This window comes from Amblyomma maculatum, chromosome 3 (assembly GCF_055883805.1).
Source record: "Amblyomma maculatum isolate TAMU_Amacu chromosome 3, ASM5588380v1, whole genome shotgun sequence".
Classification (NCBI taxonomy): domain Eukaryota; kingdom Metazoa; phylum Arthropoda; class Arachnida; order Ixodida; family Ixodidae; genus Amblyomma; species Amblyomma maculatum.
The window spans coordinates 83,875,641-83,900,140 of record NC_139346.1 but is presented as its reverse complement, the minus strand read 5'-3'; the positions used below and the strand labels follow the sequence as shown (position 1 = coordinate 83,900,140).

Below are 24,500 nucleotides of genomic sequence, written 5' to 3'. Positions count from 1 at the left end.
ATTTGTACTGGGCGCTATTCACGACTGGAAAGTTTTTGTGCGCACTGTAATATTTTCAGTTTTTACTGAAAGGCCCCTAATCCGGAGGCTCAGAGCCCAGCAAGATTGTCGGAAAGTCTCGAGTCCGTTTGTGTAGTCGGATACAGGCTAACAAAAAAAAAAAACATTGCAGCGGAGTTGATTCAAATCCTGGAATTACTCGTGGGAGGGGAGTACCGAACGCCGTTGTTATTGCTGTTCTGCAGTTTGCAGGCGCAAGAATGTGTTGCAGTTTACATATTGTTACGGGAATGTACTTAGTGTAACGGCACTGGATGGGCTGAACTCGAGCGACGTCTCTTCGGGTGGCAGACATGTTGAAAAAACGAACGAAGTCAGCTTCAAGACAGCCCTGGGGCTGACTTGGAAAATGGCCCGTTTTCGCCAAGATGGGTCTTGACTTCGAGCAAGTCAAGTCTAGTGCAAGTTGCCGTTGAAGTCAAGTTCGGTTTATGGCACGCGTTGCGGCTGACTTGAGGCCGTCGTAAGTCAAGTCGAACTCAAATTAGATCTCTGCATTCGGGGGTAAGACTTCAGTAGCCGTGCAGCATTCACTCTGTCAGCGTCGTCCTCTTTCTCAACGCTTCGTCGTGCCCGCGTTCCTCGGTCGTCGTCTTTGTCAGTGAGCACATCACTTTGGTCCCGCGTTTCCCGGTAACACTACCCCCCTCGGCAAAAGGCAACGTCCCGGTGCGTATTAGGCGTGCGGTGTGGAGGGGGAGTAATATGGTTTGAGGTGGGCGACATGTACGATTTCGGAAGTGGGTGTAGCAGTCGGTGACTTTGGGTGGAGCGGTGCAATCTCATAGGTCACGTCGGTCACTGGGCGTAGCACACGGTAAGGACCTGTGTAGTGGGGCAGAAGTTTTTGACACAACCCCACACGACGGCACGGAAGCCAAAGCAAACGCTAGCAAAGAGACGCTAAAGTTCTTGGAAAATAAGTGACGATAAGACGAAAACGCGAAAGACATAGAAAGGAAAAATTCCACTGAAAATGAGCCCTATGCACAAGTGCAGTTATAGATGCCTCTTTTGCCACCCCTTCCACCAACCACGCCGACCACCATTTAACTCCCTCAATATGTGCGCTTTGTGTTGCCTTCTCCTTCAAGCTCTCCTCGCTCTCTTTTGAACAGTGTCCAAGGTAGAACTGAGTTCCTCGCGAGTGTTCGTCATGTTGACGCAGTCCATCATCACCCTCTGCTCCTCACTGTATTGCCTCCCTCGAGAAAAAAAAAAGATAACACAGCCTTGGTCGAGTGCCAATTTCATACCGGCCGCTGGGAAGTCGATGCCGCGCCGGTGGCCAGGAGCAGCACCCATGGCAGCATCTTCCGGGCGCTCGCTTTTGCTCTCGTACACTCCTTGAGCGACGTCGCCCGCAAGTCTGGCTGCAGCAGCGAATGTGTCACTGCAGGGCGTTACGGGGCGTACAGCGTTCCTCTCCCTTCTGTGGCTCATATCCGCCTGCCGGGCGCGTCCTGGTCCTTCTAAGCGCTGTCGCCAGTCAGCAGATCCTCCATGCTCACCCATGATGCTGGTGCAGCTCCGTTCTTGCTGAGCGCTTCGTTCGAGATGTCCATGCTGGAAGGATCGGCAGAGGACGCCGGCGTTGTTCAGGGCGGAGATTGCGGCTGCACTCTTGCAGGCGCTCACGATCGATGAAGGCCACCGCAGGAATGACCAGCCCTACGTCTCCGTCTCGGACGGCGCTCTGTTCTTCCACACGCCGGTCTGCTCGGATGAACTACGACGCCATGACGTCGCGCAGAAGTGTGGCTCAGCCAGCAGCTGCGGCCGACGCCACCATCATCCAAGCCTGGAAGCAGTATTCACTCTGTCAGCATCGTCCTCTTCCTCAACGCTTCGTCGTGCCCGCGTTCCTCGGTCGTCATCTTTGTCAGTGAGCACATCACTTTGGTCCCGCGTTTCCCCGTAACAATATTGCCAGGGGGCGCTCGGAGCGAAAGATGTGGTAGGGGTGCTAGTGAATTGGGCGCACATCATCGAACTTCACGATCTGGTGCTTGGCAATGGGAGTCTGATGCACTTTTGACGATGATGCAAGACACCCTCTGAATTCGAGTAAAAATGAAAGCAGCTGTTCACGCTGGCTCACCGATAGCTCTGAGCTAATATCGAGGTTGTCGAGGGATGTGGGCGGTGGCACGGTTTCTGTGGACAAGCACTCGGAGATTTCAGATATGCGTTCCGCGAAAGCTACGGAAGTATTCCGAAAAAGGTGTCGATACTCGTGCGAAAAATTGGTAACAAGTACCTTGGACTGACCACAGTTAAAATGGATCAAACTGCGAGCCACGCAGACTCCCTGCGTCAACAGTAACGAGAGGTTAGTTTCGGCTATTGCATCACCATCGTGAAGTGCATTGCATTTGACATTAACGAAGGTGCTGGTTCGGGGTGGCAGCGTGACACTGTCCGCATAAACTCGAAGCACATTGAGTGGTCGCTGTGTAGTGCTGAGGGCCACTGCTTTCTGTAGAAAAGGAAACCTTAAAATCCCGGAGGTCAATAATTGCGCCATATTCACGAAGAAAATCTACGCCCAGAATTAGGTCACGTGAGCAGCTTTTCAGAACGAGGCAGCTTACCACAAATGTCGACTCTTGAATTTGAACCCTGGCCATGCACATGCCTAGAGGAGTAACCAGATGACCACCCGCAGTGCGAACGTGCGTGCCAGCCCATGGAGTCAAAACCTTCTTGAGAGTCGCGGCAAACTGGCTGCTCAAAATAGAATAATCAGCGCCAGTATCCAACAAAGCTCGAACATGGAGACCATCCAGTATTACTGGTATGTCCAACGACAGCTGCTCGCGAATATCAGGCTTCTGAGTGTTTGAGTGCTCTGCGTCAGTGTACGCGGTATGCTTCACCTGCAATTCGTCGTTGTTGCAGGCGCGTTGTTGCGGTGTCCGTTCCACCGGCAATTCGTCATTGTTGCGGGTGCGTTGTCGCGTCATCTGTTCCACCGGCAATTCGTCGTTACGGGTGCATTGTTGCGTAGTCTGTTTCACCGGCAATTCGTCGTTGTTGCGGGTGCATTGTTGCGTCGTCTGTTTCACCGGCAATTTGTCGGCGTTGCGGGTGCGTCGTGGTGGCGTCGAGGTAGCGTTATAATTGGCAACCGCGGACTTTTCCAATGTCGATTCGTAGTCTTTCCGTGTCTGCGTCAATGGGGGGTCTCCCGCGCAGCGATGTCCAGCGAGCCTACCCCCGAAGGTCGCTGGTTTCAGTTTTCCCGCTGGGGGCTGGGAAAGCGGCCCTGCGCTGCCCATGAGGGCCTCGCAGCAGATGGCGAAGGGCGAGCCCTGGGCGACGGTGATCAAGATTGCCGCAGACGAGACGGAACACCATGGCGCTGGTCATTGGCGAAATCTTCAACGGCTCGGTGCCGTTCGCCGTAGCGAGGCCGCGGAGAATCGGCGGAAAAACCTTCGAGGCCCAGTCGATGGTAGGGACAGCGCCGATAGACATGACCCGATTCGCCGCAGTGAAAGCATAAATGCCGTCGGTCGGGGGTACGCCACTCGTCTGCTTTCCGTCTAGACGGTCGGGAATCCGTTACGTACTGGATCACGGAGGCCGGTGTTGTTGGCGCAGCTACGTTAGCAGGAATGAGGGTCGGCGACTGGGGTGGAGAGTATTGTAGCACCTCGGCGTATGTGGGACGCTGACACTCAGGTGGCGTAAGAGGAGGAGCCGGGTGAGGTTCACCGCTTCGCGGACAACGCTCGCAATAGAGGTAGAAGCTGGTTGAGGTGCGCCATACAGCAGTCTGAGTTCGTCGCGCATAATCGAACGTACGAGATCCCGAAGCGCCAATGCGTCCATGCCATGTGATGGTAACTCGGCAGAGACGGAGGTGGCGTGGACGGTACGATTCTGTGCCGAAGCTCGCTGCTGAAGCACTTTTTCTATCGTGGATGTTTCCGCAAGGAATTCTGCGACAGTTTTCGGTGGGCTGCGCACCAGGCCAGCAAAAAGCTGCTCTTTAACGCCAAGCATGAGGTAGCGCAGCTTTTTGTCCTGGGACATTGTAGGGTCTGCCCGCTTGAAGGGGCGTGTCATGTCTTCGATATATGCCGCGACGGTTTCGTTAGGCATTTAACCCGAGATTGGAGAGCGCGTTCGGCCCATTCGCGGCGATCTGAGCTACCGTAAGTAGCCGCAAGATGGCGCTTGAACTCACTCCAGGAAGACAGCTGGTCTTCATGGTTCTCGAACCATGTCCGAGCGCCATCTTCAAAGCTGAAGTAGACGTTGCGAAGCCGGGCGGCATCCCAGAGGTTGAAGGTAGCTACCCTTTCGTAGTGCTGCAACCAGTCGTCGACGTCTTCATAGGTGTCCCCGTGAAAGGTCTTCGGGACGCGGGGGTTCTGAAACGTCACGTAAGTAGGGGCCGCCCCAGGCATTGCGACGTTGTGGCTGCCGGTAGTCATTGCCGATGGGGAAAACGCAGGTGGTAGGCCTCGTTGCATACGGCTGGTGCGGTGAATAGGCGTTTCCTCGAATATATGACCAGCACTCCTGCTTAGCGGAGGGGTACGGGACATCAGACCTGACCTTCACCAGATTTGTCACGGTATCGGCGACTAGGGCTAGGTTATCAGAGTCGGTGCAGGTGCGTTGCGTTGCGTATGACACGCCGTCTTTGCCATCAAGTTCCAACTAAGCGAAAAAGCTTTCGCATATCCCACTCGGTTTAACTACGCTATCCATTTTGCTCTACGTGCCTTTGAAAGACATGCTTGTGGCTGCCGTTTTACGGCCTCACTTTAATGTTGACAAAACAAAAACTTGCTAGGTGCACTCCAGGAACGAAAGCATATTTTCGTCATGCTTTCTAAACTGCCGAAAAACGCCAAGCACGCGGTGGTGAACAATTTGAGCGATGTGAAGGCCCTCATCACATGACGCATTACAGTTCTTATGAAGACTAGTGGAAAAACAGCTACAGAAGTGGGAACAGCAATGATCGAGCACAGAAATGACTGGCGATATTCGCAAAAATCTGCTTTATTTGCACGTCGTCTAAAGCCGGGTGCGCGGCGTCTTCATTCCAAGCCCGGTGCAGCGTGCCTTTTGTGCACGCTGTAATAATAAGGGTCGTAGTCGTCGGTGCTAGGCCCTTTGTACAGATCACCGAGACCGAGGAAGTGTGCAGGCAGAGGCACTCTAGGGTTCAGGCAGTAGCCAATGCGCGGGTTGTCACCCCTCGGGAAGCAGTGGCAGCCCTTCTTGCAGCGGCATTCAGAGGACAAACACTGCACAGTGTATCGGAAAAGGAAGAGCGCTGGGGTGAGTGCAGGGCATCCGCTTCCAGTGTTAAAATTATGATTAATTCGTGAACTCTAGGACCGCTTTGTAGGATTAACTGTGAACCAGCTGCATAGGCATATCATCAAACAGTGAGCAGGTGGATGCGCATGAAAGAGTAATTAGACAAACCTTATCTCAAAATGTACGGGCGGACTTATGCCAAACCAGAGTGGTGGAGCGCATTCAATGAAATAGAATGATAATTACTGTGGCGAATGAGCCATGTTTATGTAAACTTAGCGGAATTATTTTTTTCAGCGCAAAACGTTCGAAACGAATAAAACGAAGAGGAGAGCACCTGCTGCCCTCCACAAAATTTATTATTCACGCTGCCAAACGCAAAGGAAGTAATGTCCACAAACGTAAAAAAGGTGTTTCATGACATGTCCGCTAGTGACTGGCGAGAAAACATGCGTTCCCTTTCTTTGAAGCGCATTCTTGTACATTCATGCATGCCTACTGGCACGCTTTTTCACCGTTTCACCATGATCAACTGTAAAGTCTTAAGCAACATTTTGTGTTTGAGATTTAGGAAATTCGTTGTAAATATTACAACCGCATATGTGTTGGACCTATTGCAATTTTGAACGAAATTTCTCAAACTGTGTTGCTTTACAGCATTGATCAACAACAAAATTTTCCCTGCATGGCGGCAGCAAGGACCACAACGCTAAACCTCACAGCAACCTGAAAACAAAAGAAGCGAATGCAAATTTTGCTGCACTCTGCTTCTTCATCTACCTTAGAGTGCAAGCTGCCCATCCCTTGATTTTCAATTTTCAGGACATCTCTCGCGACGTGATAACATGGTGGCACCCAGAAGAAAAATGTGGTGGTGGCTTAGCTTGATTAAGCCTGGATATCAGAAGCGAAAAGCTTCGGCGATGCTTGTGGTTCCTTAGAGTGATGGTTACTGATGGCCATACAGGGACCTCCAATGGCAACCTGGGGCCTATATTTAAAACCTAAAGCTAACTTTTCAAATTTTACTAAAACCATAGTAGTCAACATGATGCACCTCTTTTCTGGTGCCCACCAAGAATGGCAGTACTATGCTGCCTAAGCTTCCTTTCTTACTGCAAATTTACTATATTCAAATATTACTGATGGACCTCTATGCAACACCTGACGTAAAAAAGAGATCAGACATGTTTATTGCGACATTAACGAAGCAGTTCATTGTTTTAAATTTTTAGTTTGTTTCCTTGAGAGTATCATGTCAAACGAGCTAATCTGAAAACTAATTGCAAAAATTATCATGGAGACTGCTGAAGCCGCCGATTGCAGTTCAATTAGGATACTGTTACGAAGCGGCAAGTCGATGAAAAAAGGAGACAGGACAGAGAGATATTCGATGACAGTGAGACGGTGAGGTGACATTTAATAAATTGTCGGCGGCCCTAGCGCGAGATCTCCAGCCTGCGCCAATGCGCGCTTCTTCTTTGTCCGTAACATGACCCGGGGCCACTGAGCAATCGTCCCGATCGTCGACGAGGAAATTTACCGACGTTGATGATTCCATGGCATGATGATGGGCGTGTCTGCATGCTTGATGAAGAAGAGGAAGAAGGAAGAACAGAACGGCTTGCCGGCACGTTGATTCCCGATGAACCTTGGCCCAGGAGACTCTCGGACTACACGTTACCACGACTTGATGGCGTAGGCCAAGGTACGCACCGCATGGCATAGGCAGGGCAGGATGTCATCAAGTGTACCTGTGCCTTGGGACGTGGGGTCATTGGTCGGCACATCTGGTCAGTGGGGTCACATATGGTCGTTCAGGTCTTTGTGTCTTGTGGTCACGTGTGGCGTCTCGGGCAGTCTCTCCTTCATGTCTTGTGGTCGGGATGGAGGGACAGGGCGGAGGAACAGCGATGTCTTGCTGGGTCCGGCAGGCTGAGGAACAGCGATGCGATGCCTCTTAACCTTTCGCCGATGGCGCAAGAAGTCACAGGGCGCCAAAGCTCCGGACCAGGATGAGGGGGTGATGACGAAATACCTCGCACCTTCAACCATATGTTACGGAGCGACAAATCGATGAAAACAGGAGAACAGAGGACAGAGAGAAGATGTTCGATGATAGATGACGTTTAATGAATTTTTGGCGGGTATAGCGCGAGCGCACCTGCTCATGCCACTTCCCCGCTTCTTCTTCTAGGCTCGTCCGTAACAGTATGTTGTCTGATGACCTTTCATCTCACAAAGATGCATGCAAGCTACGAACTGAGCTGTTTGTTTATCAATAAAATATTCAGTTTAACCTAAACAAGTTCGTTTATAATAAGGTAAGATGTGGTACGACGACGTTGAAAACCACTTACTGTGGCCAGGCAGCGCCGATGCGGCGAGTAAGACGGGTCCCACGTGGTTCTGCAAAACGGACATCGTACTAATAAGTGCAGACTGAACACACGGGGCGGTAAGTGTCTTGCTTGTACAACCTCATTGTTCTCTTGAAATATTACTCACACCATTATTGATAGACAGGGTGTTTTTAAAGCTATCCTGCAAGACGGAAACCTAAGTGATACGCCACGAAGCTTGAAGACGCTGAGTGTAAAGGTGCCTAGGCAAGTGAATAAGTGAAGGGAAGCGTATTGCGGCAAGGAGGGTGACTAAGTACAAGAAATCCTGCATTTTAACACGTAATAATCTTGTTAATAGCTGCTCATGTTCGGTTTTCTAAACCTGCCTCCAGTCTCCACCCGCGCCTAAACTTATTTCACTTCCTTTGTTGAAGCCATAATGGCCAGAAGGCATTAAACAAGGCGGGGGTAATAACATAAAAAAGCACATCAACACCAATAAAGGAAAAAGACGAAGCAAGCAGGAACAAATATATATGAGACAAGCGGACAATTTAAGATAGAACATTGAAGATGACGCATTAGTTTAGTACGAAAAATTTCCTGATCTTTACATGAAGTAATATATTCCGGTAAAGATTTGGATCCAGCTTTTGCATCTGGAAAAACAGGGTTGTTCGTTGTTGAAGCGCGGCGAAAAATAACAGCTATCCGGTGACTCTGGCTAAGATGGTGGGACATTTTTGGGGGAGGCAGTAGGAGAGGGGGTTGGCTATGAGGCCGGTAAAAAAAAAATAATGAAGGAGGCAGATACATGATATGATTCGACATGATTGAAGGCTTGGAAGGGAAAGAGTGCGTTTATGTGCTGTGCTGTGACGCTGGTTTTACTTGAATACTGTCACATGATAAATCTCGCGGAACGGGTTTTGATGGATTCTAGTTCATTACCGAGGTAGGCCTATGAAGGATACCACATGAATGAAGCGTATTCTTGTTTAGGGCGTACAAAGGTCTGGAATGCAAGCTGTCTGATTTGGGGTGGTGCTGATTGTATGCTTCTTCGTAAATACCCAACCATTCGTGCAGCCTGTGAGACTATTGTTTCAATGTGAGTAACCCATGATAAAGTTGATGTCAAGTGAAAGTCAAGGTATATTTAAGATGATGTTCGAGCAATGGGAGCAGAACAGACATGGTATGTGCTGTTATCAGAGCTGCACTCCTGCATTAGCGCTTATTTAGCTGGATCTAGTATAAAAGACTGCGCTCACGGCTGGTTTTATATGAGCAACTCCTTGTTATCAGGGAAGATTGCATTACAGAGGTAAATAGAGTCTTTAAACTTGCGGGCACGTCCCTGGACGGTTTTGAGCGATTTATGGATTGCGGTAACAAGCATTGCACGTATTATGTCCGCCGCGTGCCCAGAAATTACCTTTCGTTCGTGGGAGGCGTTTATGCCGATACTAAGAGCAGTAGTGCTACCTGTAACTAGCTGACTTTAAAACAATTGCAGCAAATGCAGTGCTTTATTAAGCATAGACATCACAGGCGAACGTTGGAAGAAGTTTAACCAAGGTTGTCGTCCCAGTTGAGCTGTGTGACGCATCTACCGCCTACGTTTAGTGTTCATGAAGAGGTAGCATCATTGATTCGATTCACATTCGGTATAACAATGGAACTTACGGTTTTGCGATCTTCACACCAAGGATTAGAAACGCATAGAGGATTGTAGCCACTTGACTGCTTTTGCAGCGGAACCTGCATCTTCGAGAAAACACGTCATAGTTTATGCTAAGAGACATGTAAAACGTGTACGTGTATTAACAAACTTCTGTTCAGCCAGTGATATATCACAGCAATGTTCCATGTCAGGAACGAAAAGTTTGAAATTACGGGCAAGAATTTTCCTTTTAGAGACTTTTTTCCATGGAGCAGTTTGAAACCGCTGCCACTTAAAAAGAAAGTCAAGATCAGTTTGCTTCCTTTAATTTGTCCGAAACTCTGTAAATGTTGATATTTCGCAAAGGTTTAAGCCTACATGTTTGAGCAAAAAGTATTCATCGATTGGTACCGCTTGTGTACGCTAACCAATGCACGGCTGCTTTAGCTCCATTGCATTCTCCGCACTTGTAAGCCCGTCGCTTCGGAAAGACTTGAAGGATCTCTCCGCTCGTTTCGTACTAGCGATGCACGAGCTGTTGAAGCCCGATCCATACCGCTTCGTCGAGATTACGCTTTCCATGGATGGTATGCGCAATCAAGTTAACGGAAACAATCGTTAACCAGCTCGCTCGCGTGTCTTTCTGTGATCATTCACCCCTCCAACAAAAGCTGAAATAAACCCTAGTAACTATTAAACAACAGTTGAGAGGTTCCTCATTCACGGGGCTCCCACACCACGAATATAGCATCTACATTAGTAATCCCTACTACAGCTTAAGGTCTCATTGAGCTTCGAGCTTAGCAGCGACATACCGTCTTTGCCAAAAGTAACCAGGCTGCGTGTTCCGCTTCTCAGATGTGTAGTGGAGAATTCGGACTACTTTTGAACCTGTAAATCTGTGCAAAGTAAAGGCGAGCTCTTGTCCTCACTTATTAACAAGTTTTGATACTCCAGGAATTCATGTTGACTTTAAAATACAATCGACAAGCAAAACTTGCAGCCTGGTTACTTTTGGCAAAGACGGTACATACCTTTTACGAACAAAATACTGTTGGTTCCTTCACAACGGCAAGATGGCATGGTATCATGCATTGTGTGCTTGCATACATCCAATTCACAGAGAAGAATTAAAACATTACCCTGAATAAAATCAGTAAAAAACCTGTTGTGGCAACTGCGTGCAACGCATGAAAACTCGCAAACAGCAAAGTGCTGTTTTTGAAGAACTTTCAAGCAGGCACTCTGTGTCAAATATATTGTATGTACAACGTTAACAGAGAGTTATAACTGCTCCCTAGAGTAGTTTAGGACAGTCACCGACCTTAAATAGCTCTGTTCTTCCCAATGAAGCTGTTGCGTGTGTTGCTGTGGTTTTTCAGAACACCCCACGTGCGTAACATGAGAAGAACTGATCGTGCGCACCACATTGCTACCCATAGCGTTACTTATTATGGGGCTTCATTCCAAAGAACATGGAGTTTTGTTGCACAGGCCTATGACTTAACAATCGCAGCTGTGTCGACTTTCTCAGGGCACTAAAGAGAAGAAGTTTATCATGACCGCTCAGCTCTGTGTTCGGAAGAACTTGATCAGAGAACACGCAAACCTGTTACCGCACACTGCTTCAAATGTAGAGATGGGATGATGAATGAATGCAGTTTGGCCTAAGCTAATAAGTAAGCGAGCAACTCTTTCGCTACTTCGCAAATGGAACCGAAGTCCTTCAACTACCTCTCGTTGGTTTGGAGGAAGTCGCGCAATAATTGGCAGTAGAAACAAAATATATTACCAGGTCTCCCTGCCAGCAACGGCTTACGCGCACTATAGTAAAACAACTTATGTAACGATACAACTATACCTGCGTGTTTGCAGTAGGCGGCTAAAACAATTGATATTGACAATGTCATGAATAAAATTCATGTTCATTTTATTTATGTTTGATACCACAGTTCTTGCACCTTGTGTTCCTGTGCGAAGATATTGGCGAGTGATATGTTCGTGTCGTATCCGTCTGGCCTAATCATCGGCTCCTTGAACAAGGACTAACGACCCCAACTGTGTACAATTGACCTCTAAATAAGCAGCGCATACGGGTTCGTACTTCTCAACTAATGTGCTCCATCTAGATCGCAGTGTTTCTCGTCATTTTCAAATCAGGCCAATGTATACGTACATTTTCACAGATGTGCCTTGAGTCAGGGCTCCATGCAGTTGTACAATGCAAGCACTTGTTAACGACTAATAAGATACGGTATTGGTAAGAGCAAAAATAGCTTACGCCTTTAAATAAGGCATTCATATTTGCTTTTACGATCGCTGGACAGCTGCTGCTTTTGTGTAGAGCGCCGATGTATCGTCTGCAATTAAATGCACGTGGAGTAAAGGCATCTCTCTTTAGGATTTCGTCTTCGCTCCAAAAAACGTACACAAAATGTCGACAAGACAAGAAACGTGGTGATATAAAGCTTATGCCTGGGATGTGGTGTCTCATGCCTGCTAAGATAGGAAACTCATAGCGAGTGGCGCAAGATAAATTTGCTAATCCTGCACCAAGTGAAGAAATTTAAAATTTTAGCTATTTTTTAATTTCCATTTCTCCCCCTCATTGTTTTTGCAATAGACGCTCTTCCCACTGTTAAACTCTTTTTCCATTGAATTCGTTCCTTGATGTTCGTTTGATTTTGGTTTCTAAAGCTAAATGATGATTGTGAGGTGTAGTTGGTCTTTTAAGCCACGTGATGCAGGAAAAAAATGAGGGACATTTAGCGTAGGTGCGAATGAGGGGCAGCAGCACTACGGGGTTTTCTTTCAGTAGAACTTGTCGGGCTAGTTGGTTCATAATTAGATTCAAGAAAAGAGCTACGCTGCCGATAAAATGACGAAGAAGAGTCAAGACGCACACAAGCGTCGCGTTTTTGTGCGTCTTGCCTCTTCGTCGGTCTTGTATTGATAGCGCCGCTCGTTTCTTCAGTTTTCCTCCAGTTTTGGTTGGAGACTGTTTCCAAATTTCAGCAGGGTTCAGACAGAGATCTATGGAATCGGTGAAAGGTTTAGCGGTAGCGAATGAAACAAAAAATTAAGGGGGTCAGTTATGCATCGCATTATAGGTATGACGCGATAACGTTTCACACACGAAGACGAGGTTGTTGTTTTTTTTTTCAATTTTTATTTTTTATTGTCTATTTCTTTTGCATGGTTGTTTAGCATCAGCAAACATTGGTTGTCCACTCTGAGCAGTTGGACATCTTTGGAAGCACTTTCTTATTTTTTGACTTTTTTTTCCACTGTTACTTAATCACATATACACTACAAAATTTCTTAACTAGCAAAATCAGGCATTGGCTTTTGACGAGAATTTTGGCACCTTTGAACTATCGTTTTCATTTTTCATCTCTAATTTATCAATTAAAATTTAATTACATGTATAATATTAATTAGTCGTAGCCTATGACATGTAATTGGCATCAACTCCTTTTAGCGGTGTGAGAAAGTAACTGCCCTCTTTCCCTCCCTCCGACGTTCATATCAAACAACCTTGCCTTCCTCACAAAAGTCGCTGTGTTCTCGGCGTCATTGTCTTCTCTCCCAACCTTGAAGGCCACTTGAAAATTATTCAAACAGTGCTCGACGCAATCAAGTAGTCAGGGCTCCCAATGAAGCTAGACAAATGCCACTGCGCCTACGAGGAACTGACGGACTTAAGGAATGTCTGCATAGAACTATAGCGGATATGCTCGACATGTAAGTCGACGCCGAACACGACATGGTTCGCCATCCTGGCCTACGTCATTTCGCCTATAACGCTGCCATTTAACAGACAACCTGGCCAACCCCGTTATAACTCGCGCATGATAGGAGGCCCACGACGACGTCTGACGCAATGTTCCCGCCGCACCTAATTGGCGAGGATAATCTTGACATCGCAACTTACCTTCAGTGTGCAGAGGAAGCCCGATGACTCGCCCGCAACGGCGCCCGACGATGCAACTTGCGACGACGAAATGCCGAGTACAAGCTGGGAGACCTAGTTTGGGTTTGTACGCCGATACGCCGTCGTGGACTGAGCGAAACGATCATGCGGAGGTACTTCGGCCAATACAAAGTAATTCGGTGTATCGGACAACTTGACTATGAAGTCATCCCCGACAGGACAACCACCTCCCAATGGCGCCAGGCTAGCCCAGACATCGTCCATGTCGTGCTCCTACACCCTTATTATGCCCGCTAAAGGCTCTAGTAGTTTTAATTTCTAATATGCTGCGCCCTTAGATTGTGCCCTAACACCAATTCAGTCGCAGGTCGACACTGCGTCTCAGCGTGTTGAACGCCTGAGGAGCTGCGGCAAACAATTTGCTTCACTCGCAGATACTTCATCCTCAGCTGACGACTCGTCTTCTGCACTGTCTTGTGGACACGTCAACGTCCACCCTATAAGCTTAGAAACGTGAGCAGTCGTCGCAAAATGGGTGTTGTTGCGCGCGTCTAGCCCTGTCACTCGGTACGTGTTGGACGGTAGAGCATGAGTGACCAGAAGGTGAGCCTTCATCAGCTTCCCAGCTTGTTCAATGGCTTTGGTAACAAAAACCATATTACCAACGTTGGAGAGGCGCGTTTGGAAGTGTCTGCGGTCGTAGAGTGTACTGCGGTTCTTTTTCACGATACTGAGCGGAATGCTTTAAGGGAATGACGGCTCGACCACAATCCCCCCCCCCCCTTTTTTTTTCCTTCTGTGAGAATGTCCCTATTGTCCATCGCTGCTCTGCGTTTGTTCGGTACGGCCTGGCCGCAACAGTCGCACTTCCAGTGGTCTCAGTAATGTCCATTTCAACCACCGGCATATAGCCTAGTTCGCTCAAGTTACTAGCAAAACACGCGAGGTAGTCGTTTAAAAGTTCAAGGAGTTCACCTTTTGCTCGCTGGTCAGGGATGGCCCTACTTCGGCCTGTTTGTCCTCAGTCGGTTGGCGCTCGGTCTAATGGAACATGAGTTTGGGTCCGCTTGACACCATCTGGCACATACGCTGAGGTTGGTGAACATTCACAGCGGTTGTCTCCACAATGTCAACTTCGCTCACACGCCTGAATCCCTGTCCCCTTCGGATTACCGAATCCTCATTGGCGCTCGTGAAGACAGGCACAGTATGCTCTCCACCTTTCATTTCAACGCGTTTTTCGCGTTCAAAATTACTGAATTGAGCGGAACATGACAGATTTGAATCTGGTGACAAGATTATCCACTTATATGTACATGAATGAACAACACTATCATTCACGCACAGCATGGGCTGATTGAGCGGTTCCAGGTGTGATAATCGACAATCATCCTAGTAGCGAAGACGCAAACAGACATTTAGTTTTGCGTACACTAGGTAATTCGGTGTAGGTTCTGCCAACCAGAAAATCGATCGACAATGCATCTTTAGGAAGAAGCAAGGGAATGTTCTTTCCTGTGAAAATGTAGATCTCAATATCCGCGTAACACTTGTCGATCATTCTGTTTGACGGCGTGCTTGGTTACCGAAACTGTACAGGGCAGTTGTCTCCTCCTTGAGCTCCGTACTGCAACAAAGGCATCCAAAGCTATCATTATCGATTATGCCAAGTCGTCGATCCGTTCCAGGTTACTTGCTTGAGCAGCGTTTCCGGGGTGATCTTTCCATCACCTGCATTACTCACTGTGTTGGTCGCGTTGTTGGCCGTTGATTCCAGACAGTGACGCTGGGTATTACCGCTCTTACTGTAGCTCAGACATGTCATCTAGCGGTTCACCTCTCGAGAATCCCGGGAGATATGTCCGAAACGTCCAAAGTTGTAGCATTTGATTTCGCCTTTCCATTTGTTGGGGGAGGTCTCCTATGTTTCCCTCATCGCTCGTAGTTCGCCTTCCACGCACGTGGACTGGCCTTGTCTTTCGTACGCAGCTGGTCACTCGTCGCACGTTTTTCTCTCGCACTGTCAAACCGCTGCTCTCTCCCTCGGTCAATCTTCTGGAATTCCATGATATCGTGTAGGAGGTCGTCCTCACCCTAGTGAGTGCCTCAGAGCAGCATAGTGCATAGCTAGATTGAACGAAAACCGGTAAGCACTTCCTCCCGCGTCTCGCTAAAATCCAACTTAGCTTCTCGGCAAAGACGAACCAAAGAGTGGAAGTATGCGGCCGTGCATTCAATTCTCTCTTGAACGAGTTGTTGCATCTTTATGCATCTGTCCGCCGTTATTATTTGAAGTTTTGCCTTGAGATACCCACTTTCCTTCTGGAATGCAACCAACGCTTGGCGGATCTAGCAAGGTGGCATTTGGTTGTCGGCGATCGAAATGGCTCTGGCCACTGGTGGAGGGAAACTTTCGTCTGCAGGATTTTCAGCCACTCCCTCGCTATCGCCGCATCACCGCTGCTATCGCTGTAACAAATATTTTTGCTTGGGCCTACCATTACTTGATATATTGTTGCTGCTGTGCCTCACGCTCGCGTTGAAGCCGGGAGAGCAAGTATCTCAAGCAGGCTGCTCAGGAAATGGTCCTTCGCATGCAACGCACTAAGAAGGTCGTTCACCGATCTATTTTCGCGCGCCGTTCCAGGACTGGGGTTGTCGATAGTGACCACTGTCGCTCCTCTCTCGTCTTGGTTCATGATGACAGAGTTCAGGATCAAGATTGCATATCAAGTGCCGTATGCTGTACTCGTAATTCCTATCCACCCACTCGCGCAGTCACAATGCTATGGTCACAATTTCAGTTCTGATTAATGTAAGAAAAAAGAGAAAATGGTAGAGGAAAGACTGAACTCACAAATGAAGTAGGAAAAAATACAAAGGTTATATGGAAAAAATGCAAAGTTCAATGGAAAAAATGCAAAGTTCACAATTTTATTCTTTGTCATTCGCGCACTTTCGCATATTTCTTTGTGAAGCTTCCTTCTATTGATGAAGCACTGCGCACTATGTCAATTCAAAACGAAAACATCCCAAACAAAAGGAATGTAAACAGGGACGTTATTTCACTCGCCCCGGCTGGGCTGACTCGCTGGAGGCGGATGCATGTTGGAGGAGCGGTTGTCAGGTTACATGCTGCGTGATGCAATCCAAGACGAACGCCACGGCACGTCCGTGGTCGGGACGCCCTATTTGTGATTCAGAGTACGCACTGCCGGCGCCCAGACGGGAATTTGGAACATACCTTTGTGCGAAAAAGATTGGTTTGTATGAATAAGAAGTAATTCTTTTTAATGTGCACTAAGCCACGCGCAAGTTAAAGTAGAGTAATTAAACATTTTTGCTAGCTTTCTCAGCGTTATTTAATATACGTAAGCTGCAAAGTAATTTTTTGTACCCTGTTAATCAAGGTTGTGGGTCAAATGCCGCTGTGAATGATATGTTACTTGAGATATTAGTTCCGCCAAATATTTCTTTCGCATATGAGGTGTTCGCCTGATTTCACGGCGCAAGTGATCGCCATCGGACGCTGTTGGGCGAATTGCTGGGGAAGTACTAGCGCAAATGGTCTCGGCCCTTTCTGCAGACAGCCATATCACACTTCCAAGGGAGCCAGGCTACTGCGATTTGCCCGGCCGCTAAAGTAGCAGACCAGATTGTAATCATTCCTGCTAACTTCTCTGTCTTTCGTTTCAATAAACCCACCTAACTATCTAGCCCGACCACTATCTCATCCCATATGCCTCCGACTGCCCTTTCATCCCTGGTGTCCTCTTACAGTTACGAGACTATAGCTCCGTCCATATTGTGCGACTCATGAAATCCTTGCATGAAGAGCGGGTTGTGCAGATGTTTGAGTGGTCGCCAAAAGACGCCGACGTGGTCATAAGTAAAATTGTTTGGGCAATGTTGGAAAGCAATCTACTTCGTATCAGCCGCAGAAGGAGTTCACGTGCCCTGTGGGTGAGGGCCAGTCGAGAAGGTATGAGCTAACCTCGGAGAGCGACCAGGCGACGTCAATTCTTTGTCATCATCAGACAGTTTATATCCCTGCAGGGCGAAGGCCTCTTGAATATTACTCCAACTAACCCGGGCCTGGGCAAGCTGCATCCACTTGACTCCTGCAAACTTCTTAGCCTCATCTTACTTACTCATCAAACTTCTTAGCCCCACTCAATTTTATGTCGTCGTTTGCTGCGTTTTCTTTCCTTTGCTTCGCCGCATACGACAAGAACACATGGCGTTTTCTGATTGGATCAGTCCAGTACCGCAAGCAAATTTGGTTTAAACATTATAACGACAAAATGTAATTTCCGTGCAAAATTTTACGGGAATCAGCTGGGAGATACATTATACAGCGCGCCGATAATTGTCAACCTGCAATCAAATATCATTAGCTTGAGTTATTTCTCGAAGCAACTCGGCACGCTTGCGATCTCTTAACGTTACACGTACACTTTTACGTTCAATAACTCTCTGCAATACAGGTAAGACGAAACCGCTACAAACTTTGCTGTTGAGCGATGCCGGTAAGTACTTGCCAAATGCGCACCATCCTAATCTGATTCTTCTGATTTTACTCTTTTCGTGGTCCGTATCTGCGCTTACTATTTGTCCTAAGCATACAAATTCACTACCACTTCTTGTGTTTCGCTGTATATTGTAAACTGCTGTTACTTCCGTAAGATGTTGAACATTGCCTCAGTCTTCTGCAGAAAGATTTTGAGGCCTGCTTTTCTGCTTTTCCAATCTAGGTCATAAATAGGTATTTGCAATTCACCCCATTTGCTATTTAGCAAGGCAACGTCATCAGGGAATCAAACATTACTGAGGTATTATCGTCCACCCTTGTCCCAAATTGCTCCCATTCTAATTCCCTGAATAGTTCCTCTAAGCGAGCTGTGAATAGTACAGGAGAGATTGTGTCACCTCGCCTAATGCGTTTCCTTATGAGGAGTTTATTACTTTCTTTATACAGAACTATGGTTGCTGTGCAGCCACTATAGATATTCTCCAGTACTTTCACATATGGCTAGTCTACACCCTGGGTTCGCAATGCCCCCATTACTGCGGGGCTTTCGACTAAATCAAATTCCTTTCCGTAATCAATGAATGCTATGCATGTGGGCTGTTTATATTCCAAGCATTTTTCTATGACCTCATTGATAGTATGGATATGATCGATACTACAATATCCTTTCCGAAAAACGGCTTGATCCTTTGGATGATTGACAACTAAGGTTGCCCTGATTCTATTACCGATTATCTTAGTGAATTGCTTGTACGTAATGGATAGCAAGCTAAATGGTCTATAATTTTTCAAGTCATTTGCGCTCCTTTTCTTATGAATTAAGAAAATTTTGGGTTCTTCCATGATTCTGTTACAGTTGATGCCACCTGTCATTGGGACTCTTTGTAACAGTGCCCTTCTCGGCACTTGACTGATGTCGTCTACCTGTATGGGAGCTTCCCTGGTTATGCACTTTTGAGTTTGTAACAGAAAGGTGCCTTTGGGAATATTTTTAAGGCGAAAGCCTTTATTGCCTCATCGTTGTCGTGAGCAAAGGTGTCATGTTTTTTGCGGCGGCTCTGATTGGTCGAGACGGATGACGTCATGGAGGTCTCGACCAATTACAGAGCACCACCACCGTATGGTCATATGCCTATCAATGTCAATTACTAATCAATGACTAATTTGATTGATTAATCACTAAGTACTAATTACGAAATATATATTATTTGCTAAATAATGACTGATTATTTGTAAAATACTAATCAGTTGCGAAATGCGAAATTATTTATTTATTACTAATTAATACCACGCACTCGGTAAAATCAACCACACAACAGTAAACGTACAACAACTGCGGAGATACAAGGAGAGCGATCTCGTCGCTGCCAAGCAGAATTCACTGAATAAATGCACTCGCAGAATGTGAAAGAGTAGCCACTCGCTTTATTCGTAGCAGCATTCATCGCTACATGTGCAACAGTTGCGTAGCAGAATGCAGCACTCAGGTTTTCGCCTTTCATCATTTTGGTCTCCAAAGTGTTGTCGAAGTTTTTATTCGTCTGCCTCCTGCCAGCCTGTTATCTCTTAAGTTTAGCATTTTCTTCTCCGCTGTAAGAACGCCAATTTGTGTTGAAGCAACCGGTCTTCAACTGTTAACTATTCAGCATCTAATAACTTTTCTGACCTCGTCACCTGAAGGTCATCGGCTGCGAGAATCTGAGGTGCGGCGCGAGGAATCAACGTCAGCATCTTCGCAGATGCGGGGCGTTAGGCCGGCGGCGCTCGCTTCTCTACAGGGCCTTGAATATTTGGGGGCTGGGATTTAAAAAAAATTCTATGCAACATCTACTACCCCATTCGAGCTGAAATAACGTTCACAAAGTAGAAAATACAGTCTACGTTATCTGATAAGTGATTCAACATCGGTGCTTGCCTAGATTTTCCGAAATCGAGAAGAAACTGCTCTCGGTGGCGTGCACAATTTTCGCAGAAGAGAGTCGAAAAGCTATTTTGACATGGTGCGTCATCTGTCGGGCAGCGAGGCAAGCGCGCTAACGGGATGGAGCTTGCCTCGCTGCCCGACAGATGACGCACCATGTCAAAATAGCTTTTCGACTCTCTTCTGCGAAAATTGTGCACGCCACCGAGAGCAGTTTTTTCTCCATTTCGGAAAATCTAGGCGAGCACCGATGTTTCAATCACTTATCAGATAACGTAGACTATATTTTGCTACTGTGTGAATGTTATTTCAGCTCGAATAGGGTATTAGATGTTGCACAGAAATTTTTTAAATCCCAACCCCCAAATATTCAAGACCCTGTATATACTGCTGTTTCGCCTCTACTTCACACACCTAGTAAACTTTATTCGTACTGGTACATATCCCCACATATATATAAACTGCCTGACTTAATGCCACAATCTTCCAGTCTCCGTCTACCCTTTCCCTCCACCGCCACCGCTGCCCATTTGGCTCACCCCCTTGACTTCTCGACACCATCATGTCGTCTAAAGCCTGCTGCTGTGTTCATGAGGTGCACAGGGAGCCATGAGGGAAGTTCCGCGCTAGAAACTGTGCATCCGTTGTGTTTTCTTGACGTCCGCAGACAGCCATAGAGGAGTTATAGCACAGCAAACCGCGTATGCACAAGCTTACTCGAGCTTGCGCTCTTTAATTTACGATATCGCTACGAGTCTCACCTGACTTGCAACAAAGCATAACCAAGCTTATCAAAAGTTTCACTTGCATAACCAGGCTTAGCCGGGCTCATCCGCACTACGTTTTGCATAGACAGCGCCGCCATCGCGTGTATGCTACTATTTTTGTTTCTTATATGTTCCCTAGAGTGAAGCGAAATTTCACCGCGCTTGATAGCGATTCGCAAGCGCTTATGCTCGCTCAGCGCACAAACTCGGCGCAAATGAAGCGCAAACTTCGGGTACTGCGCAGACAAAAATGGTACCGTATCTAACACAGCGTAAAGCGCGGGCTGCCAAATAGGGTACCTTTCTGCTCGGCCCGGACCTTTGCATGAAGTATCGAGATTGCCTCTGGTGAGCAATGATCGCAGGAGCGTGGCTTCGCTTGCGGCGGCGATAACGCAAGAGTCAAGTTATCAACATGGGTGAGCCGGATATGATGATGTTCCCTCACTGACAGTTCCCGCTCGCGTGCTCCGTATTACATATGTTGCACCATTACGTGCGTCAGCATTTTACACTCTTACAAATGACTGGATGCGCAAGTCCATGGGCGGTGGTTTTATTCACCTTTTAACAAAGCCGCTTTGCGCACGCACTGGGTTACCGATTTTCTAATTTTTGCTTTTTTCTACTTGAAGAAACGTAACAAAATGCGTCAGCTTTCGCAATTTCAACACTAAAAGTGCCACTGGAGAACTATTACCGCACGTTGCTCCAACCCCACATAAGAACAACGTGTGGACTGGTATGAATAATCAGGCAGTTTGCCGCGCTGACATTGAACCCTCAACCATGAACAAGGCAACGGAAGCTGAGCGTAAGGAGACAGCGACGACTGAGCAGAGCGATGCAACCACGCCGAGTACAGAAGGAGCAAGACCGAAGGAGACACCTCGAGTAGCGTCAGCCGGTCACAATCTTGATGAGTCGTACTCGCCTCCCTGTACCAGGTCACGGAAGGGGCGATATGAAATGAAGTTGAAGGGTCAGCAGCCACTGCCGCAGCCTCCCAAACAGGACAGGGGGAGCGTCCCGCAGACGGATGCATCAGCTGCTCCTAAAAAGGCGCCTCCATTGCGGAAAAAGAACTCTGGAGTTCCTCTGGACGGGACAGCTGCGGAACTGAAGAAAGTGGCCCGTGGACGCAAGCAGTAGCTCTGGGCAGTTTTCTTCTGGTTAGTGTTTCGGTTGAGCTTTTCGGTAGGTGCAGAATTTTTTTTTGTTTTTGTCCCGCCTACAAGTGTACCGGTATTCTGCTTTGCGGCTATGGCACCGGGCGATGGCTAGAAGTGGCATATAATTAGCGTTTTGTAGCGCAATCCCAAACAGGGCACGAATAGAATGCCTATACAAAACTGCAGCGCTGGTATTGTTTCTCGTGTCGTCCATCATATTGCGCGCAAGTCATTGGCGCTTGTTTTTTTCTGATTTTGCTCTGACATGGCGTCGTAATATTTTCCAACAGGTGCAGTAGTGTAGCGTGTCCCAAACATCATTGCAACAGTTTAACTTTGTGTTGCTTGTTCTGAAATTCTGCCATGAGTGAGAACATGCGAGTGCCATCGGGGTTTCATTTCCTTCCTTCATGTTGTGGAATGAAGATTACGAGTGTATTGCAACGGCTTACAATTTTCTATCGCTGGCTCGTTGAGAACGTGGTAATAGTACACTTTGTGAAAGTTGGCGCCCTGCATTCCATGTTTTTTTTTAACATTTTACTTCTTTTCATAGTACGGCGACACGTGTCTGGAAACGAACGCTTCATTTCATTAACGCATTCCCCGTTGTTGTTTACGTTTTCCAGGATTCGCCCGACGTTGCCACACTTGACGTTCTGCGGCCTCTATTTACGCACGACGGCAGTCCGTAGCCATCTCTGACGATCCTACCGCTCAAGGCAGCCATATTTTGCACTGATAGCAGAAAGATGCACACCTACTTTAGGTCACTTATTACAAGGTTTTAACTGTTTTAATTTGATCCGAACATGTGTGCAGAAATTTCACGGCAATCGCTGCAGAGCCGTTGTAATGTACCGATGTATGGAGTGAGTGCTGCACCATAAGCTAACCCCTGTACATGGTATACTATGTCCCATACGTATCTTGCGGTGAAATAAAGAATGGTTCTCATGTGTGCCTGCGTGCCGAGCAGCAAAATTTTTATATACATTCCAGTGCACGGGTAACATGGTTCGACTTCCCCATATTCCACCCCCCCCCTCCTCCTCCCCTAAAAAAAAAAAAAAACAAACGACCAAAGTGTTTGCCAGCCATTATGGTTGGGTGCTATATACCATGGAGGAGACAGCTCTCGCTGATGGGTGGGAATATACTATCTACCGTTCACAAAACAATCTGAAGGAATGCGAGGGTGGCAAATATTCATAGAGGTGATGGCGCAGGAAGATCAAGGTAAAACTAAGCACGCGAGAGCTTGCCGAACAAGGTGGAACTGCGATCAGCATGACGCGCAGCAGAGATAGTGGCCGTTTCCATCTCGAGGCGGCGCATCATGCAGAGAGAGCACGCTCTGGACATCGGGCTGACCCATCATGATGTTTCCAATCTCGCCATTCGTCGGCCGGAGCAAGGCTCAAACCATGGAGATCAAGCAGGTTGAAAGTGGTGGCATTTGTGACGAAGCAGCACAACATAAAGATGGTCAACCGGGCATGTCGACGCACCCTCGTTCGCAGCTGCGCATCTGCAGGTTGAAAAAGGTGGCATGCAGTTTTTTTCCAGTTTGGCCACCGTTCGCCTATACTCCTGTTCTACTTCTGGTGCACCTGTGTGCATACCACACGCCCAAAGAATTTCACACCCACTAGACAAAGTCAACTAGATATCGCGTGAGTGTTATTTTCACAGCAAGGATTTAACTGGGCGGTGTTTCTAGTGCTTGCGCAACGAGCTTGAGCGTGATGGTAACCATGATAGGTGCTCGACAACGCAGAGGAAAAAAGGGTAGCGTAAAATCTTCCTCTTTCTGGTGACAAGGACACCAGGGCCAAAACGGTTGTTGCAATAATGAGTGGCTGGCAGAATATCATACATAACTGAACGGTGCGAGAGAAGATCTGTTTCTTATTGCTTGGATTTATCTTGTGATCTTCCGTAGGTTATGAAGCCTATATATAGCACTTATACTGCGCATAAAATATTCAGTTGATTGTCGGCGCCTAGAGTGTCTCTCCTCGTTCGATTAGTCTTCGCTCTTCGCGCGGCTTAAGTATAAATGCGGTACCTGACGACTGCATGCCGCTGAAAACGTGTGAGGTAATGCAAGAGGCAAAAACTAAAAGATTGCCTAGGGATTAAACGGATTCATGAATTATGGTTGATTGGTTTGAGAGGTTTAACATCTTAAAGCGACTCCGGCTATGAGAGACGCCGTAGTGGAGGACTCCGGAAATTTCGACCACCTGGGGTTCTTTAACGTGCACTGACGTCGCACAGCACACAGACGCCACTCCGTTTCGCCTCCATCGAAACGCAGCCGCCGAGGCCAGGATTCGATTCCGCTTCCTTGGGCACAGTAGTCGAGCGCCGTAACCACTGCGCCACCTCGGCGGGGCTCATGAATTATGAACATGGCCAAGGTTGTGCAAGATAATAAAGTAAATGCAAGCCATTAACGCTTTAACGCATGAATGGCATACCGATTAAGAAGAAAGTGGCATACCCATAAACCTTAAGTTTATGGGCGTTTTATGGGTGTTTTAGTTTTTCATGTAGATGCTCACTGATGAGGAGCCACTACCAAGACTACAACTAATTGATGACGGCGACGCCGAGGCATATGGCTCGAGCGTATCTTTTCTGCTCTTATTTAGCTCTACGATCCTAAATAATAGGTTTTTTATTTAAACCCGAAAGCTTGTACTACTCCCCTCCTTAGCTTCATCACCGTGTTTGGCCTTGAATCAAAGAAAAACCCCTTGACAGGTGCTGAAAATAAAGACAAAGGGCCGTCTTCGTCGGCCCGAGCTAA

The 24,500-nt window shown here is 47.4% G+C and overlaps 1 protein-coding gene across 1 annotated transcript; it reads right to left on the bottom strand.

Moving 5' to 3' along the window:
- Positions 1 to 5,064: 5,064 nt before the first annotated feature.
- LOC146195141 (uncharacterized) lies at positions 5,065 to 9,499 on the bottom strand. The gene is made up of 3 exons (XM_084596730.1): positions 9,381 to 9,499; positions 7,707 to 7,755; positions 5,065 to 5,330 (listed from the first exon to the last, which is right to left on the bottom strand). The coding sequence occupies exons 1-3, from the start codon at positions 9,497 to 9,499 to the stop codon at positions 5,121 to 5,123; spliced, it is 378 nt and encodes a 125-aa protein (XP_084452856.1). The 3' UTR covers positions 5,065 to 5,120.
- Between the last annotated feature and the right edge of the window lie 15,001 nt (positions 9,500 to 24,500).